This window comes from Amphibalanus amphitrite, unplaced genomic scaffold (genome assembly GCF_019059575.1).
Source record: "Amphibalanus amphitrite isolate SeventyFive unplaced genomic scaffold, NRLGWU_Aamphi_draft 001122F_arrow, whole genome shotgun sequence".
NCBI lineage: Eukaryota > Metazoa > Arthropoda > Thecostraca > Balanomorpha > Balanidae > Amphibalanus > Amphibalanus amphitrite.
In genome coordinates this window covers 161858-180207 of record NW_024882616.1, presented here as the reverse complement: position 1 = coordinate 180207, position 18350 = coordinate 161858, and the positions used below count along the sequence as shown (strand labels likewise).

The 18350-nt window shown below is 49.6% G+C and overlaps 2 protein-coding genes and 1 long non-coding RNA gene across 4 annotated transcripts in view; 1 reads left to right on the top strand and 2 right to left on the bottom strand.

Moving 5' to 3' along the window:
- Nucleotides 1-3759, top strand: part of LOC122370319 (protein amalgam-like) — a 32225-nt gene extending 28466 nt beyond the window's left edge. Inside the window, exons 9-12 of one of the 2 annotated variants that reach the window (XM_043345800.1) lie at nt 67-277; nt 655-684; nt 1477-1592; nt 2209-3759. In XM_043345800.1, the coding sequence (XP_043201735.1) occupies nt 67-277; nt 655-684; nt 1477-1589 (354 nt within the window). In that variant the 3' untranslated portion in view covers nt 1590-1592; nt 2209-3759. The remainder of the gene's footprint in view (nt 1-66; nt 278-654; nt 685-1476; nt 1593-2208) is intronic. The other variant, XM_043345801.1, reaches the window with a different exon arrangement.
- A 2-nt stretch (nt 3760-3761) lies between these two features.
- On the bottom strand, nt 3762-8820 carry LOC122370318 (mucin-5AC-like). Its single transcript, XM_043345799.1, has 2 exons — nt 8477-8820; nt 3762-6940 (listed from the first exon to the last, which is right to left on the bottom strand). Exon 2 carries the CDS (start codon nt 6893-6895, stop codon nt 4394-4396), a length of 2502 nt encoding a protein of 833 aa, XP_043201734.1. The 5' UTR covers nt 6896-6940; nt 8477-8820; the 3' UTR covers nt 3762-4393.
- A 3710-nt stretch (nt 8821-12530) lies between these two features.
- Nucleotides 12531-13093, bottom strand: LOC122370323. The gene is made up of 2 exons (XR_006254554.1): nt 13015-13093; nt 12531-12760 (listed from the first exon to the last, which is right to left on the bottom strand). It is a non-coding gene; the product is annotated as an uncharacterized LOC122370323 (long non-coding RNA).
- Nucleotides 13094-18350: the final 5257 nt, after the last annotated feature.

The following is an 18350-nucleotide window of genomic DNA, read 5'->3' as shown; positions in this document are numbered from 1 at the left end:
ACGTCCACTTTTGTGTTATGGACTTTGTTCCCTCACCACCTTACCGCCACCTTCCATGTCCGTCAGGAGGCCGGCGAGCCGGATCAGGACTGGAACGAGCTCGAGGTGGCGTACGTGGCCGCGCCGGGACGGGCAGAAGACAGCATCGTCTACAGCCAGAAGGCCATGCTGAAGAGCCTGGAGTCGGCGGCGGTGTACCAGGCGATTGTAACGGCGAGGAATCAGTACGGCTGGAGTGAGGCCAGCGATACGTTCCGCTTCTCCACGCTTGGCGCCAGTGAGTGGAAGGGAGTGGGAGTGTTGGGTTGGTCTTTTTTGGTGGGACATGGGGCTGGCGATGGGAAAATGAGGTGAAGTCGCTTGGGATATGGGGCTGGACAGAAAGGAGAGGATGAGGGACAGGACAGTGGAGGTTACGATGTAAATTGAAAGGACATGAGAGAGCGGTGTCGATCAATAGGCTGCTTCGTTTTTTTACGATATGTAACACTCATGTTTCTCGATGGAAAATATCAACGACCTGCCAGTAATATCTCTATTTTCCGTGTCATTGATATCTGAAGGTGCCATGTCAATTATAAGTCAGCGCCAGTCATTGTGGCGGCGTCACATGTCAGCTGAGTTGGTCATTGAGTCACGTGACTGACGTTTCAGGCGGGAGCGCCGGCGGTGTCCGGGGCGGAGGTAGGTCACGTGACCTCTGACCTATGGGTGCAACTAACCGGGGCGGTCTGCTGAGCGGATGGCGGTGGCTTTTGATACGATGGCAGCGGGAAGTGACTAACACGCTGATAGCGCTCCAGAATGCTGTTTGGTAGAGGAACTAACAAGTTATGCGTCATGTCACCAGATAGCAGGGCTTACTTGAACAGCATCACCGTGGTCGTACGCTTTACTAACCCTTTTGTACTTTACAGCTGGTGTTTTCGATGGTGTGTGCTCCAACTAACAAAATCCATAATCCATATTCAGGTTTGATTGTTATGTCAGACGGGATATACTCGTAACTGGGTACTGTTTTTACCTTAACTTTCAGCTAACACCATTCGTTAAAACCCATTCGTTACTAAACGTGTGGTGTAGTAACGAATGGGTTTTATGCTAGCTGTAGGCCTAGGTATAGACCTTGAGAATGAGTAGTACTCACATCCGTAGCATTCGTACCAAACGCAAAGCCACGCTGCTACCCGCGCTGATTATCTTGCTGCGATCATTGAACGATATTTCCGTTACAATCGATCAGCACTTGCTCTTGATGAGCAATCACCATTCAGCAGCTAAGATCGATTACATTTGAATGTACAATACGTCTTCAGTCTATATACATTATTCGTCAGCATGTTGAACGATTATTTCCACCGGTAAGGCGTTCTTCAAAAAGACATTTATTTTCATTTATAATGACATCATTACCCGGGATCTTACACACGCCAGCTTTCACAGAAGTCTGACCGCTATCTGATCATCTCTTCACAGAGGCCCTGGTCTCAGAGAAGCCGAGCGGTAACTCTGCGCCCTCGTCTCTGCTGCGACCGGCGGGGGTCGGTCTGCTGAGTGCCCTGCTGGCCGCTGTCGTCGCGCTGCTTTGAGGGGTGAGTGGGTGGGCTGTGAGTTTACTAGGGAAATTTCTGTGGCAAGGTGCACTATTTGCGATGTTTTGTGTATTAATTGTCGTTTGGTTTTTATGTAGTGTAGTGCTTTTCTTTCTTTTTTCTCGTCTTCCCAGCATTTGGTCGAAATGCTGGCTTCGTGCTTGGGTCTTTTCGTGTCATCCCTTTCGCCCCCCCCCCCCCTGCTAAGGGGCCTTGTGTGTCATGTTCTGTCTGCCTCTACCCACGAGCCAGCTAACGCCCTCTTTGCTCATCCTCCGACTGCTGTGGCACCGCCAATACAGACAATAACGTCATTGTGGGGCCCACGCTTCACCTCCGTCGCAGTGTTTATTGACATGTGCTCCGTCATGATGCCCACGGTCTACTACGCCTTTTCCTGTAATTGTTCGCCTGATGCAATGTGTATTCAGCTGCGGGCTATTATGATGTTGGGTCATTTATTTACCTACCGGTGATGTGGTTATTGCTCTAGCCTGCGCCCGACTAGACTATAGATATCGCTAAAGAGGTGTTATCTGTCATAAGGTCCTTGCTGTGAAGAGGGGTAGGTATGAAAGTAAATAGGATGGATGTTTGAACTAAGTGGTCTTTTCAGGTTGTCTGATTTTTGCCGGCTCCATCGGCTCACCAATGCGACGAGATTTTCAAGCAGCGCTGCTCCGACCACCGCCCTCTGCAGCACGCGATTGATAGTTGGCCAACGCCTGACGCTATCACTACACTGCATGGTGAGAAAAAAAGCCACGAAACAGCCAACGTCAACGGGACGGATTCTTGCCTGTTCGAAAAAGTGGCGTCTGGAGCCAGATGTATGGTCTGGTACCGCGGCAGTAGCGACAGTAGTGACGGTACTGTGAAGCTTCAGTACATCCGAGTGGACTACAGGTGTCGCTATTGAGCTCGTCTGGAAACTATCCTGAAGTGCACACCAGAATGTCGATGAACCTGAAGTCCGATCTGATCTGCATCCTCGAACGGACCTTGTAACGGGGCCTTGGCAAAGTGTGCTTGAGCTTGGTAGCTGCTAATGTCAATGGTGCAACCCCGGATTTCTCCTGGGGTCAGTCAGCCTGAGGATCGCGGTGCTGATGCGCGGTGCTCCGAGCTGGGTGCCTAAGATCGGGCACTGTCTGTGTGTTTGTGAACTACTTGCTAAGCACAGGACTCGGCTTGGTGTGAATGTACGCAATGTGTTGTGTGTGTGTGGCTTATGACGTACGCAATTGCACGTGAGATCAAGAAGCGTACATTTGTACATTTGTACATTTGTGCAAACAGCCTTTGAGTTGTCTTATTTGATGACGTGCTTTGACTGAGAGCTGCAATGTCTGCTCATGAAAGTGTTCGCGATTGTCACGCTGTAGACGTGTTTTGCATGCGTTTCGTGTTATCGTGCCTTTCCGTTTTATATTACCTTTCTGCATAGCGTTGTTTGTCCAAGCTCCGTGCCAGCTAGCTGAAAGTCAAGCTGGCCATTCACATTCACATCAAGATGTTTTCCCATTAAAGGTTTCGATCTTAGTTTGCGCCATTGACATCCTCATTTTGGGGCGATTTTAAAATAGCATTTTTTTTAAACAGCGTGATAGGACGTGTTTTCGTTGCCTCTCAGGACCAATTTTCTACCGGACTTTCGGTGTCTTGGGCATTTCGTTCGCATAAGTTTCCTGGGCGCAAAACCCAAACTGGTTCATACTTTCATCATGTTTTGAAGCTGTGTGCATAAAGTTATAATGTGTTTACAATGAGTTGGGTAAGCTAAATTAGGGTTTTTCATGATATTTTTATTGACCTTCTCTGTACTCTGGCTGCCATTCGATCATTTTTGGACCGTGCGCGATTATACTTTTTTCTCTGCTGAATAGTCAAGCTCTAGTGAACGAGGCTGATGCCCTCGGCTGCCCATGCGATGACCTTGCCACGTTCTCTCAGTGTGATCGGTGTCCCCTCTCGTCAGTATTGAGTGTAGGGGAGTGTCGAGCTCGAGATGCCTTTCTAAACGGCACTGCCACTAAGGCATCATCAATGATGTGTAACAGAACCACCAGTCTGTGGCAGGCTTCTTTTGAACTTCAGTAACTGCTTTTCTCTGCGTATGGCGCAATGTTTTCTTTTATAAAAAAAAAATAAACAAACAGAAACAATACATTTATTCACATGTGTGTTATATATTTCGCAGTGCGAAACAGGCAGCAGTGGCTATCCACGTTTCATTACACAAGTGCCGCAAATGAATTCACGAACTTGTTAAAGGTAAATTGTCAGCTAAAATACAAAAATACAAAAAAAATCGTCGCTTGCGTCGTCACACACTCCAATACGAACTGCGCGATGCTCGCAGTACACATACATACATGTACATACATACATACATGTACATACATACATACATGTACATACATACATACATGTACATACATACATACATGTATATGTAGTCTGTTTGCATCATCGCTACCCATGCTACCCATTTTACACATGAACAATATGCATTTCTGGAATGCCTCCATCACTGTATTTCACACGTCACTGTTACTTCAGCACCGATCACAAGAAAGCAAATATCGTCGTCTGGCCCTCAAGACGCCCCGCAACAATATCTCAACTATTTATACCTACTCTACATACTCGACTCACTCAGGACGCCAAGCTCCCCCGTCCTTAAGAAATGTCCACAGCTCGTGATTTAACCCTGTTTAAACAAACGTGCATTTGCTGGACGTCTACCACGCCCACCAGCTCAGCTTCCCCCTCTTGGGACCCAAGAGACCGTCGCTCGTTCAGTTGGGTAGGCTGTTATAGAGGGCAGCTACACTTTGAAGTAAGATCGGGGACGATACCGACAGAGCTGATAGCAGGAGAGGAGGCGCGCCCAGCAGTGCTAGCATCGCCACAAAGACAGGAATGCCAACTGTGGTGGCCAGTGCGATGTTGGGGATGCTGTTGCCGATGTAGTTTTTGACGTTGGAGCCGATGACGACGGCTGTCTGGTCAGCAGCCGTCATGGTGTTGGACAGTTGTGCCTCAGCCGTGGCACCCAAGGTGTCCACAGCTGAAGCGATGGTGGCTGAGAGTGTGTCCACCGATCCAAGGATGGTGGGACGAGGAGTTGGGGTGGATGCGGTGGCGGTAGCTGTGGTTGGTGTGGAGGCCGTGGAGCTGATGTTAGGCGTTGTGGGCTCCTCAGAGGGTTTCGGTGGTACTGTTGAATTGAACCCTTCGTCTGGTTTTGATTCCGGACGCTGTACGATGCAGACAATGCTGGTTTTCGGTCGATGTGTCTCCTCCCAGCGCTGTGACCTGTTACGTAGACGCGTCATCAGCTGTTTTACAGTAGTGCCTAGATTATCAATGTAGACAATCTCATATTTACTCCTGGATGCCGGCCGGTCGAGCAGCTGCGTCTGGTCAGACCCCAACCACCCGGCCGCACCGAGCGGATGGTTGTGTTCATCACTGATGTTGTACCGACCCGTGGCGAGGTCTGCACGCAGCACCAGCGCCGAACCATTGGCACGGAGGTACACACAGACCAGGTCATCGCCCACGTTGCCGAGGGAGGTACTCGAAGCGGTCGGCGGTGGCGCCGGAGGAGATATGGTTCCAGCCGGGGGCCGCGGGGGGCGGTACACGCACTGTCCGGAGCCGCACGGACGCCTTGTTGGTGGGGTGGGTCGCGATGGGACTGGAGGGAGAGGCGGTGGGCCGTAAGAGGTGGATGGTGGGACCAGCGGACGTCTGGTGGGTATTGTAGGCGGCTGCAGTGGCGGTGGGATCGGTCGGTGACCTGACCCCACGCTGGGGTACACAGGCCGGTCAGGAGGGTCCACGGGGGTGACGTGTCCCGGGTGACCTTTGCAGCAGGACCAACCGGTACTGGGTCGCACAGTGGGCCAGTCTGGGGGCGGTGGAGCACCCGGTAGGGCTGGCAGGACGTAAAGCGGAAACGTCACCTTGTTGGTGCCTCCACTGCTACCGCTGTGCCAGTGCCCTGCCTGCCCACGGCTTCCCTGGGACAGACCACCGCTCTTCCGAGACTGGTTCAGGAATTTGCTGACGTTGGGAAGCACGCCGACCTCGTATAAGTTCAGAACTTCAACGGATGGAGTAGAAGTTGTTGGTGTCTCCGGACGTCTCGTATAGGGCTTCCTTCTTCGAATGATGCTAGTTGTGAACGTGCTTGCTCCCTTTGGTGGCGTATTCTCGGTTATCTTGTCCGGACTAGCTGTGGTCCTGCGCTGGTGCGTGGTCTGGTGGCCGCTCTCCGGTACGGTGAGACCCCCGCTGAGTTTTGTGTTGATCACACTACCCGGAACCAGTCCCGCAGCATTTACCACTGGTAGGTGATCTCGAGACCCTCCTGGTGGTCGCTGTGCGTCCGTCGAATCACTGTGCTGCGGCGGCCTCACTTCAATTGCCGGGTGTCTGTTTCCAGCATCATGTATTGAATGTTGCATGGGAGGAAATAGCCGTTTATCTGTCACCACTGTTGGCTCAGATGCGAGTGTGAAGGGTCGGGACGCGATTGTTGCCGCACTTCCAATAGCTGATAGTGTCGGTTGACTGGGTTTTGGGGTAAGTCGAGCAGTGCTTGTCCCGAATCCCCCAATCGTGGCCGCAGCCCCGAACGGCCTCCGTCGCTGTATATAAGACAGTTTCGGCGGGGGACGATAAGTGACCCTCTCAGACGGTCGCTGAGGCTCCGTCGTAGTATGTTCTTTATTATGATGGTATGTTTTCATCGCACCGTAACCGGCTCGCCATTCATTTTCATCCACTCGAACACCGCTCACAATTGCTTTTGCCTTTGCTTTTATTTCACTCTCAGTCGTATCATCCACAACCGAGTGTTCGTCGGCCACTGAACGATCCTCGCCTTCTTGTGACACTAACGACGTCCGGTGTGTCAGTTCGGGAGGCTGTGTCTGTGTCGGTTTTGGAGGCTGTGTCAGCTCCAGCCTCTGTGTCTGTGTCAGTTCCCAAGGCTGTGTTTGTGTCAGCACTGACGGCTGTGTCTGCGCAGGTCCCGGTGGCTGTGTCTGTGTCAGTCTCGGCGGCTGTCTCACTCGGTCCCTATACCCCGCCGGTGTCCTGTCCCGCCACGATCTGGCCATGTGCCTCCTTCCGACCCAGAGCGACGAGCCATCACTGAAGTAGGCGCGAGCTGATGCTAGATCAGCTGGCTCGGTCGTCGGCCTCCCTCCCGGGGCAGGGGCTGCTCGGAGCTGTGCAGAACATATCAGAACTGCCGCCCAGTAGAGGTGCACCTTCCTCGCCGTCATCGCAGCTTCTCATGGCATCAGGCCGCCGTCCGACGCCGGCCGACCCTGAGGGAGTGGCGAGATACAGAGGTCAGTGGTTTGGTACAGGAAGTTCCAAAGATGTCGTTCAGTGACGAAGAGGCGCACTTTGGTTACCTTTTTAGTTTCACTTCTTGATTTAAATGACATCAGTGTATGTAAGCTTTTAATAAGTGGATGACTCCTGTTTCCATACACGAACGATCACAGACGAGACGCTTACATTCTCAGGCTACGGATGAAAAAATCACTTGTTTAGTTTTCATTTATGTCCTGTTTTCGACTCAGCATTGACAAGCTATGAATGGAATGGCGACAGGGTCGGTATAACACGCATTTCGACAAGAAGCGTCTCACGACAACCCTATGTTGCGTAATTTTATTATGTCACACGCTGTTACGAGCTTCTGTTATAGCGTTTCATGTGGCAGGTGCCCATAATGCACTCAGTGCTGAATGCAAAAAAAGATAAATGAATGATTTGTTTGCTTCAGCTATTTGCTATTATCATCTATTCTGGGCACACCTGTTTCACAGCCCTTTCTTGCTGAGCCTACATTTTACGACTCAGTAATGTTCTGCCGTCACACTTCCAGCTCAAGTGCCGGAAGACACCAAATCCCACTTTGCGCACTTTGCATAGCTTTCTCGTGGATGCTGATTTTTATAGAAATAATTTTTTTCACCCTACACTGAGACGTCCAAGTGATTTATGTTTCCATTGTCCGTACGGCCAACAATAGACGGCGAAGCGCCGCCCCGGCCTAAAACGAAGCCAGCGAAAGTCGCCGTCCCCGCCGGTGTCATGGTTCACGCTGACCCGGCGTCGGCCCGGCGCCACGGCGACCCTGCTGGACGCCCAGCTGTGACGCCCGATAGCCCCGGGCGGTCACGTGACCGGCCATCACGTGACCAGTCGTCCGTGAAACGCCTCGGGCGGTGACGCGCGCCCAGCCGTCAAATTATACTAGCCCAAACGACAGCGATTGTCCCATCTTTACATGCGTTGTATTTCAGCCGGAAGCATGACCATACGAAATAATGGCATGGCTCTTGCCGCGAAAGTATTTCGCATGCCTACCAAATTAATTTATTCCGTAAATAATTTGGACGGTGTAGTAGGATGTTTCAGTAGGCATAAATATGCAATAATTTGTTCACGACAGACCTATATTGAGGAATAAAATTAAGTGGATTATAATCGTTGATGCTAGGTTTCGTTTGATACAAGCCGCTTCTCCAAATGGCCATGAAAATGCAAAGCTACCTTACCTTCCTATGGGAACGGTCATATGGCTAAAAGTGTTTCACCTAAATCAGTTCATCGTACGGTTTTAACCACAACGACTAATAGCGATTGGACGGTAAGTAATCATTAAGCGTTATAAGTGTTATGAGCGCTATAGGCGCTCTCTAGATGTTGCTTTATAATCGACATCTAGAGAGGCAATGATTGAATAATGGATATGTATAAGACGTCTCCTGCTGCGCAATAACGCCTTCAATGATGCTTCAGAATGTGAACGCATGTCTGTGATAATGCAATCAATAGCTGTTGCTCACCGTTTATTCGATGATTCTCCGAAGTCCTCAAGGCCGTGCGATGCTGGTGCTGACGTCTCGTCTCAACAGAAGATCAGTGTCCAGCCTGACCGATCAGCTTACGCAATACCCAATAACGTCGTATCCCTTCAAGACGGAAACTTCAAACACTCTCAGTTTTAGACGTCACCCGACAGTCGGTAAAGCTGATAAAACGTTTACCGAGTTTCGGCCCGTAGGTAACGACTATCACAGCTCTGTAGATAGTTTTCACTGGTAAGTTTCAATTTCTCTAAGTATTTGTGGGGAGTTGACGAAATCACCTTTTTTTGCGGCGAGCTCAGGGCTTGATATCAGAAGCCTGCAGGCGATTTTAGCTGTTTTTCTGCGTCGTTTCTGATAACCTGCAATGCGTGGTTTTGACAGAGGCAATAGCGCTTCTTGCCTGGCCGGGCTCCTCCAAATGAAGTTTTGAACGTCTAAAAGGCTCTACAGATCAATGCGCGCAGCTACTAAAGCCACGCCGAGCCGCACTTCAGTGATCCGCCTCGATCGACTATTTCGTTCAGCCTGTTGGCTGCTGTCACGGCTCAAGAAGATGCGCCCTGCATCAACGTTTGTTTTGTTTACTTGGCTATGATGTCACCGGATTCCCACTTGGGCAGTGTTTGCTCTTCGTCTCAAGTCGCCCGCATCTTATCACACTTCACGATGCAACAAATATCCCCCGGAAAAGTTGTCTAGCCTCTACCGCACTTTTTCAGCTTCCTGTTGTTGCGTCCATACATAAGCTCGGCATCTTTCTGTCGTAGCACCTCAGGCCTCAGGCTGTGTCAGTGCACTGGACGATTGATCTGGTTGGTCACCTTTCTTAGCTCAGCGTCAGGTATTATAGGCCGTTCGTCTCATCGGATTCCCAGCACGTGGCAGTATTTATTGGCGCGCAGTGGTTATCGGTAACTTGAGGCGCGCCAGCTCTTGATTAGTGGTAATAAGGCAGACGGTGGTTTGCCGAACACAGCTGAGACGAGGCACCAGCATTGAGTGGATGACAGACCAAGTAGCACTGGTAGTACGTCAAAGTTGACGTACACAGTTGACGTACTCGTCTCAGATCAAGTGCGTCAAACAGCCCTTTCCACAATACCTGATGAAACAGTTTGGCAATGGATGCAGCTTCTAGAATTACACTCCTGTGCCTCGGGGGCTCGCTCACTATCACTACACACCGTTCGAGCCACTCCGCCGTTCGCGCGACTGCGGTGCGTCTGCCGGTCGCAGCCGCGGCCGAGTGGTGCCCCGGACACCTCGGCGGCCGTCAGGGTCAGCCTCAGCGGACATCTGGAGCGCCTCCGCTTCCTCCATCGGTCGCGGCCCGGCGCCCCGAGGGGTGTTTCACTGACCCCGTCCCGTCCAGCCGGCACCAGAACAGCCGACCACGGGCCACCGGCCGGCCGGAACGACGCACGCTATACGCCGTGTCGAGACGCGCGGGCCGTCCGTCCCTGTCCCTGCGTCCGACCCGCCGCGTCAGAGCTATTGTTGACGCTCACTGCTGCTCTCCAGGCTTGTTTGTGCGTCAGCCGCAGGTGAAAGAGGAAGTTTATTATTGCATTGTAGGAGCTGCGTGGAATTGTTTCTAGCGCTGTATGTGCGGAAACATATTCACTGTTGTTCGCTCGTCTAGCCTGAGGGTACCTACAAAGAATGGGGGATTTTTTACCGGGATGTTTAAGCTGCAGCTTCAAATGTGATGAGGTTAATCAGCAACTTGACGGTCAACAAAGGGGAGCAGCAAGTTGCAGAATATAAGCCAAAGTTTCACTCGTTCCACTTTTCTCTTTGGTTCTTTGTTTATTGTCTCATGCTAAATTCAATGAAACCTCTTTGATAAACACGATTACCATAGTAAATGTTTCATGATGACTTTCTACCCAAGTCACTCTGCCACAAACTGCGAAGGGCCGCCAGATTGCAGAGTCACACATCACCGAAAGAAAATTTGATAAGGCAGCCCAAGCCACGTACCACCGACGAAAATATATAGCTAAGCAGCCTGACAGGCTCATTTGACCACTGAGTAAGTTGTCCCTGGCTCTAATGATATTATAGAATAGTCCCTGAAACCCAGTTAGAGATGCGGTTATTAAAAACGTTCCCGATTAAAAACGTACATCAGCCTACACAGAAATATGCAAGAATATACGCACAAAACTGTTGAGATATTACAAAAATCACGCGAAATTACTGTAGGTGCACCATGCTTCGTTATATTTCGCGTGATTTTTGTAATATCTCAACAGTTTTGTGCGTATATTCTTGCATATTGGTGTAACGAAGCATGGTGCACCTACACTGAGAAACACTCAAGCCTATCCATGGTTCTCGGAGACTATGCAGGGGTCGTTCTGGTCTTGTATGAGAGCCTCAATTGGGGAGAACTTTGTTTACAGTTGTTGGTCTCCAGTTTGGTAAAGTTCTCAGGTTTTTCCCGTAACGTTCTCGAGTGAGAATGGTGTGCTATCTTGAACGAGAACTTTGCCCGGATAAGGTACTCTTATACTGCGGGATGATCTCCCATGAGAACCTTTACCAGGTCATGAGATCATAAACGAACACAATTCCCGCTCATAATATGATCCTGTATGGTCTCCGAGAACTTTACAACTTAAGAGCGCCGGCTTTCCTGGCACGGCATTCGCGCTCACGACCCATTCCCCCCCCCCCCTCCCCTCCCTGTAGAGCGCCAGCTTTTCATGGCACAGCATCCGCGTTCTCGATCCTTCCCATTCCCTCCATGCACAAACAAGGTAAAGAACAGGCATGTATATTTATTGTGTCAGATGTCAAAAAACTCACTCTGGAACAGAACATGCGATGCAGTCATTCGATGCGAACATTTTGTTTCAAAAGCTGCCCAAACCCTTTCGCTTGCCGCCCCAGTCAGTACCGACCGGCGTGCTGAGTTTCAACCGAGTCGTTTAGCAAGAGACCATAATATCTCCCGGTGCACGACAGCTCAGTCCCTTTACTTTACTTTTAAAGGGACCCTCCCACCTTCAAAAAAGTTAATGAATTGGCATGAAAGTGATGTCCCTTGGTTCAGAAAGAGCGAAAACGAATATCTACCAAATTTCACCGAAAAATATTCACTGGTTTTCAAGATATTAGGCTTTTACTTTTGTTTACTTTTTGGGATCTCCCCTGTTACTAGCGACTTTATTTGGAAGCAATAATTTGGCAGCCCTTAAGTGCGGCAGACGTTGCGCGCAAAGCAGCGTATACCACCACGTGTAAACGATGGTTTTAGTCTAAGATTTAAAAATCGTTAGATCTCCGCTGACGTCACAAATTCTAAGGGGGCATTCCAATGCATTAGCCCCTTAGAATCCGAAAACTGCAAGTTTGAAATTCCATATCTTCGAATTAAAGCATTTTTCGATGTTGTGAGTGTCCAAACCGGTATTTGCAGGTCATGGCCACCAATTTGGCTATCTCAACTCAAAACTAATGTTAAGGTGGGAGGGTCCCTTTAACACGGAATGCAGGTAAGTGCAAAAATGCATGTCAAGCGGCGCTCCCCACGGTCCACAGACTGTGCGAACGATGTACAATTCAAACACTGTTAAGTACAGGCACGTACAATAGTTACACAGGCACAGACATTAAAAAGTTAATACAGGTAAAATGTATGGGCTGGCATGTGAACACTACCGACGGGAGTCCATGCGAGACCGAAGTCTAGCCATAGGAGCGGCGGAGGCGACGACAGCCGGTTGGCCGCTCTAGACAGTTTGCGCAGCTGGTAGCTGCATCTGGCTGGGGAGGAGCTACTCCAGCATGGCAGCCTGCTGACTGCTGAACCATGAGCGCCATCAGACGCTCCAGCTGCTCGTTGTCTCCCATCACTGCACCGATACGAGCGATCCGACACGACGGTGTTAACTTATGTGCGTCTCTGAATCGGTGTCGCGCACAGGGTCAATCTCACTCGCGTACTGGCCACGCATATTATCGATTACACCACTATTTCACTATTTCACTGTGGCCGGACCGTCTCGGCGAACACGCCTCACCTCACCTCGCGGCACTCAGCTGTGTTGACACCAGCGCCGCTCGGACGATACTGACCCTCGGCCGCTCGGCCCGGCCCGGCCGGTCAAGGTCGTTCAAGGTCACGGCTGTCAAGGCGCGACACGCGTGACCCAGGAGCAGGACACAACACGGACATTTTGGCGTTGTGCCCGATGAGTTGCCTCACTTCGGTGTCCAACATTGAGAGCATCGTCTCTACGGCTTCTTGCTCTGAAAGGGAGAGTAAGACAAATATTAGAGAAACGGCAGAAACGCTTAATTTCTGAGCCATATCCTCAAAGCACACGAATTGGTATTTAAGCAGATTTTGCTAACACTGGCAAACAGATGGCAATCGCAACCTATATCCCAAAAATGGGCAATGGCACACAGATTTTGCCACCTCCCAGAGTAGGTAATTACCTTTGCTGTGGTTACTTTCAAGCTGTTAAGTGCACACAAAGACATACAGAAAACAAACTCACCATGAGACGTTCGCGCTGTGCGCCAGACACCAACTCGCCAAAGGTACAACCACGCTGCCGGCAGCCGTCGCAGTGCTTTCGAGAAAGGAAGGACCGGAAGCACTGAGGCATTATAGAGATGCTCCTTAGGAATATCCATTTAAAGTGTTTTGAACTGTTAAAATCGATAAACATCGTGTCATATAGTAAGGCTCTTTCTCATTAAAAATTATTTCTTCTACTGAAAAATACATGTTTCATTTTTATCAATAATTGCTATTTTCCTAAGCGAAAATGGTATCGCAGCAATTCAAACTGCTCTACTCTTAACACAGCGCCACCTACGCCTTTAGTTTCCTTCTGTGCTGACATCTGTCGTCAAAACACGTCAGCTGCGAGAACTATAAGGAAAAAAGTGAGAAGTTTACCATCCTTTCTGACCGAATGACTGCTGGTTCGAATCTCACCGCAGACCGACTGTTTGCGTTACACGGGTAGCTAGACAACTTCCAGTACTAAACTATCTCGGTCAAGACCAAATCCACTCCTGAAACCGAAGTGGAGACCATGCACAGTTCTCGGGAAAGACCAATTCCTCAAAGCGGCAAAATGGAAACCATCGAAGGTACTCAGGTGAGTACTATCAGTATAAGTTCTAAAATGTGTTTCTCAGTGTACATACAGTAAGACTGTGCAGTGGGCCATCGCTGGGTCGTAAAAAAACCACACGTAACCTATAGGTCGTGTCACAACAGGCGGGCAAGAGGCGTCTGAAAGCTGGCCACGAATCTCCAAAGTTCAAATTTTTGAATGAAGTCTTCTTAGTTTGAGTGCGTTTCAGGTACCATGTAGTTTTCACTTTTCTTGATAGACTTTGTGTCAGGCCATTTAGTTAAATATAAATAATATCAAGGATCATTGAAGACATTACGGTTTTTGGCCATAGCACTATTGATCGCATTGACCGGATAATTGAAGGCACCAATTTACTCAGAGTGAGCAGCCAAATCGAATGACAAGTGCAGCGTGACCCTCCAGATCGTATTACCTGTCCAACAGGTAGGACCTTTTGGACGAAGTCAGCGGGCGGGCTTAGATATGAAATTAGGTCTTTGGTACCAAAAGACGGGTATAAATATGAAATAGGCCTTCAGCATTCAGTAATGCGCAGTTGAAATGTGTAGTTAAGGGGTTTAAAAAAAAGAATACCTACAATGGCCGTTTTCTAACGGCCATCTGGTACACATTTGGTGAAGATTAGGTGCAAGTTTAGTGCAGATTTGATCGAATTAGGTTCAGTGTGTTTCATGAAAGTATCAGTTTGGGTTGCACAGACGCTTAAATACATCAGTTTTCAAATAATAAGACTTTATTTTCGATTGAAGCACTGAAACAGGGCTGAAAAAAGTGTTTCGGTGGTTGTCGTCCGAAGGAAAACGGGCTTATTTGGTTGTCAACTCAAGATGTCTAACCCGCGCCCCGCTGAGGGTCCTTGATTTCCACAGCTTGCTGGGGGAGGGGGGGGGGTCAACAACTCGCTCTTTTAAGTCTGATCCTGGGTCAAGTAGTGACAAGCAGTAAACGGCATTCGAAAGAACGTCCAAAATAAGGACGAAAATATGTCATTCATTTTTTAGGTCAAGTAAAAGGTCAGAGGTCACCAGATGCCATTAAATGATTTTTTTTTTCGAAACACCGGCACACAACTCGGAAACCAATTATAGAGCTACGGCGCCGCGGAAAAGATTCGATAGCCATTTTGACCCTTTCGGTGACCCTTCGACGGTGCCACTGGTCGACTTCCACTCACCTTTGAACAAAACGTGCTCAAGTTAGTGCATGCACTTCAGTCGTGCAGACGCCACGGACCCTGCGTGCGAATACATTCTAATTCCTCTCCTTCTTGATAGCGCAGGGCGCTCAGCTGTCAGACTCAAATGTCCGACGATCCTTATTCCTCGACCTCGGAAGTCCCGAGACACCGTATCCTCGTGGGCATGACATGCATAGAGATCTTATATACATAGAGATGACACGCCTATGTTAAAGCACTTGATTTCGTGGCGATTCAGTGGGTCTTTTTAAGCAAGGTTTTCTGGGGTGCCATGGCCCGTGACTTGCATTTTGTAAGGATTCGGTCAAGGAGATTGTGTTCACATTCGTTTATTTTTAAGTACAGCTTTTCTTTTTTGTCTAGCTGTGACGCTTTCGAGCGTTATTATTGAACTGAAATTAGTCATTTTTTAACCTTATGCTCGTATCAGGTACTACATGTATCATTAACCCTCGCCGGCCGACGGGGAGGGGGGGGGGCGGGTGCCGCCCCCCATAGGGTTTTTCACTATAGCTCCGAACACGCCGGCGGTAGAGAGCTGAACCTTGGCATACCTGACCTTTGATCCAAGCCGCATCTTGTGACATCAACCGCATTTTCAGGTCAGGTCAGGTCACTGACCTGTGACGTCATAAGTGAACCTCTGCACAGTCCTCAGATGTCGCAACTTCGCAACGTCGTCAGTGCCAGAGGAACTTTCACAGGGACATGAAACTTACATGATGTAGTAGATATCCTCCAGAGGTCTCACAACTTGTTTATCTCGGATTTTCCCTAAAAATCACATGAGGACAGGTCATTCACGACTCATGTGACCTCACCATTGGGTACAAGTCAATGGGGAAAAATGAAAACTGCTATGTTAGCGCCGAGAACTATCTCAAACTGTCTCCAGCACATGGAAATGGAATCGTGATTTCTTGCACGCCTTGCAAGGTCCGATGCTTCACTTTTCCAATTTATAACGTCACTTGGGTCATTAGAGTTTTTCATCAATAACTCCCCATCGAATTGAGTTAGCGAGTCGGTAAAGCCACCAATGGACTCAGGAAGACCTGCCGATTCGAGTAATATGTAACGTGACCTCTTTAAACCAACTTCGTGATCTGAGGGGAGCTGACCTGACCTTGACCCGAGGTCAACACTTCAAGCTCATCTCACCCGAACAAAAAGTATACCATTCGACGCGCCTGAGCGGGGCGAACACGATGATGCCAAAATCGCGGCTCTCCGACCGTTTTTGCGAAGATATGAAAAACTGAACCCTTGCCCTTGGTCACTTGACCTGACCTCAGAGGGCACCGGTTGACCTGAGACCTTAAAATCGGGTACCAGTCGCTGCGTCTCGTAACGGCGCACACGCTTGTTTTTTTCCGCGACGCTCTAGCTTCATCAGGGGCGAAACGGCGAGGGAAATCGTACCAACCCCCCCCCCCCTCCCCCCTCGGCAGGCGCGTATGTAGAAAACCAATAGGTCCGGCGAGGGTTAATGTATCATTGAATGGGAACATGCAACATATGTATATTTGAGCTTGCACCGTGCTCAGAACGGTTCAGAACAGCCGTTTTCACGACGGTTGACCGAAAGCGCCAAACTTGACCAAATCTCAAGAAACCTCTGAAAGTGAAAATTCCATGAACCTGACCCAAATGACCTTAGATCTGTGACCTTTTTTGGGGGACCATGTCAGGGGGCCATAAAACATGCATTGCATCGCACAACCCTAGTAAAGTTGGTTCATGTGCTGACCCTTGGTGACCTGACTTGTGACCTGACTTGGTATTATCAGTGACCTCTAATAACAACATATATATTAGACAATTGCTGATTTTCGACAAAATGCGTTTTACTCTATGTTATAGCGCATTCCCTAGAAGACCTGTGAACGGCAAAACATTTTATCTGTGACCTGACCTGTGACGTCATCGGTGACCCCGAGGTCAATGAAATTGGAGTTCCGTCGACAAATTTGACAGGGCTATCGAACATCGTTTGAATGTTACGGATCCGTCCAGTAGTTTCGGAGATACGAGGGGGGGGGCAAAAAACGCCCCCCCCCCCACCGCGCGGAAGGTGGCCGGGAGGTCCACCGCCTGCCGGGTTGCTGAGAGCCTGAATGAGAAAGAATGTTTTTAGGTGAGCTTTTAAGGAATTCAATAAAAACATAAAATGAATTCATGCTACAAATTTCATTGCTTACCTCAGGAATGAAATCAGCCTGGGAAGAACAGCAATATTTTTAACCAGTAAAACGGCTTTTGGGGCGACCAACGGAGCGAGCGAGAGGGTGGGCCTTGGACGTGCGAAATTGCAAGGGATACCTCCAACTAACTTGTGCACTGTACCCTACTAACCGGTCCCTAGCGATGTGCCAAATTTGAGCGCAATCGGCCTAGCCGTTCTCGAGATCTGGAAGCGGCACCCTGCACGTGCGCACGTGCAAAATGGGCCCCAACTGACTTTTGCACGGCACCCTACCCTACTAACTGGTCCCTAACCATGTACTAAATTTCAGCACAATCGGTTCAGCCGTTCTCGAGATCTGGAATCGACCCTTGCACGTGCGGACGTGCAGCAGCACCCCAACTGTGGCACATGGATATGCATTGCCTAGTGGGTGCCTCCCTACATACAGTGGCGGATCCAGGGGGGGGGGGACAAAATGGACATTTGCCCCCCAAACGGCATAATTTTAACATTACGCCTATGGACGATGCATGGAAAGAATCGATAGATTGTTATGGTTTGCCCCCCCCCCAAAAAAAAACTCTGAGCTGGATCCGCCTCTGCCTAAGTGCCTACATACCAAGTTTCAGCGCAATCGGCCCAGTAGTTACCGAGATATTGCAATTGTGGTCAACCACATGCATCGAGAATAATCCAATACTTAGTAGAAGAAATGAAGCTACCCTACAAAAATCACCGCATGTAAATCGGTCAAGTGGTTGCTGAGATATAAGCCTCGCAAAAGCGTAACCACGGCCGGCCGGCCGCTCATACTAAGAAATTTCCGTTAATCTACGAAAGACTACGCTCGCTTCACTCGCTCCGTAATAATTTCTTCAGACTGACAATGCCTCAGCCATATTGGCACGCTACTGGCTGAAAATAAGTTGCTTAAAAAGACCCACTGAATCGCCACGATTTTAAGTGCATGTCATCTCTATGTATATAAGATCTCTATGATGACATGGCGTGCCCTCCCCGCGGCCGCATCAAAATATTACCAGCACTGACGCGGTCCCACTGCGGACCTACCCCCAGGCGCCGCCGGGGGAGGGTATGACGTCACAAAAGGAGCCCCGGCGGATTGGAGGGGACGCTACTGACCGCCGGCCGGGGGCGGCGCTGAAGGGTGCGGGCAGGGGCCGGCCGAGTCCTGGAAGGTACTAGATTTGCCAGACACGTGTTGCCAGTGGACAACCACGGCGACCACTTGGTATGTCATTGGTCGCCTTTATGAGGGTCGCCGGTCGGCCGTCCGAACGATGGTCGAACGACGCAGTATATACTAAATAGCTC

Excerpts from the sequence above, each read along its gene's own strand:
- LOC122370318 (XM_043345799.1), bottom strand. The coding sequence starts at position 6,895 with ATGACGGCGAGGAAGGTGCACCTCTACTGGGCGGCAGTTCTGATATGT.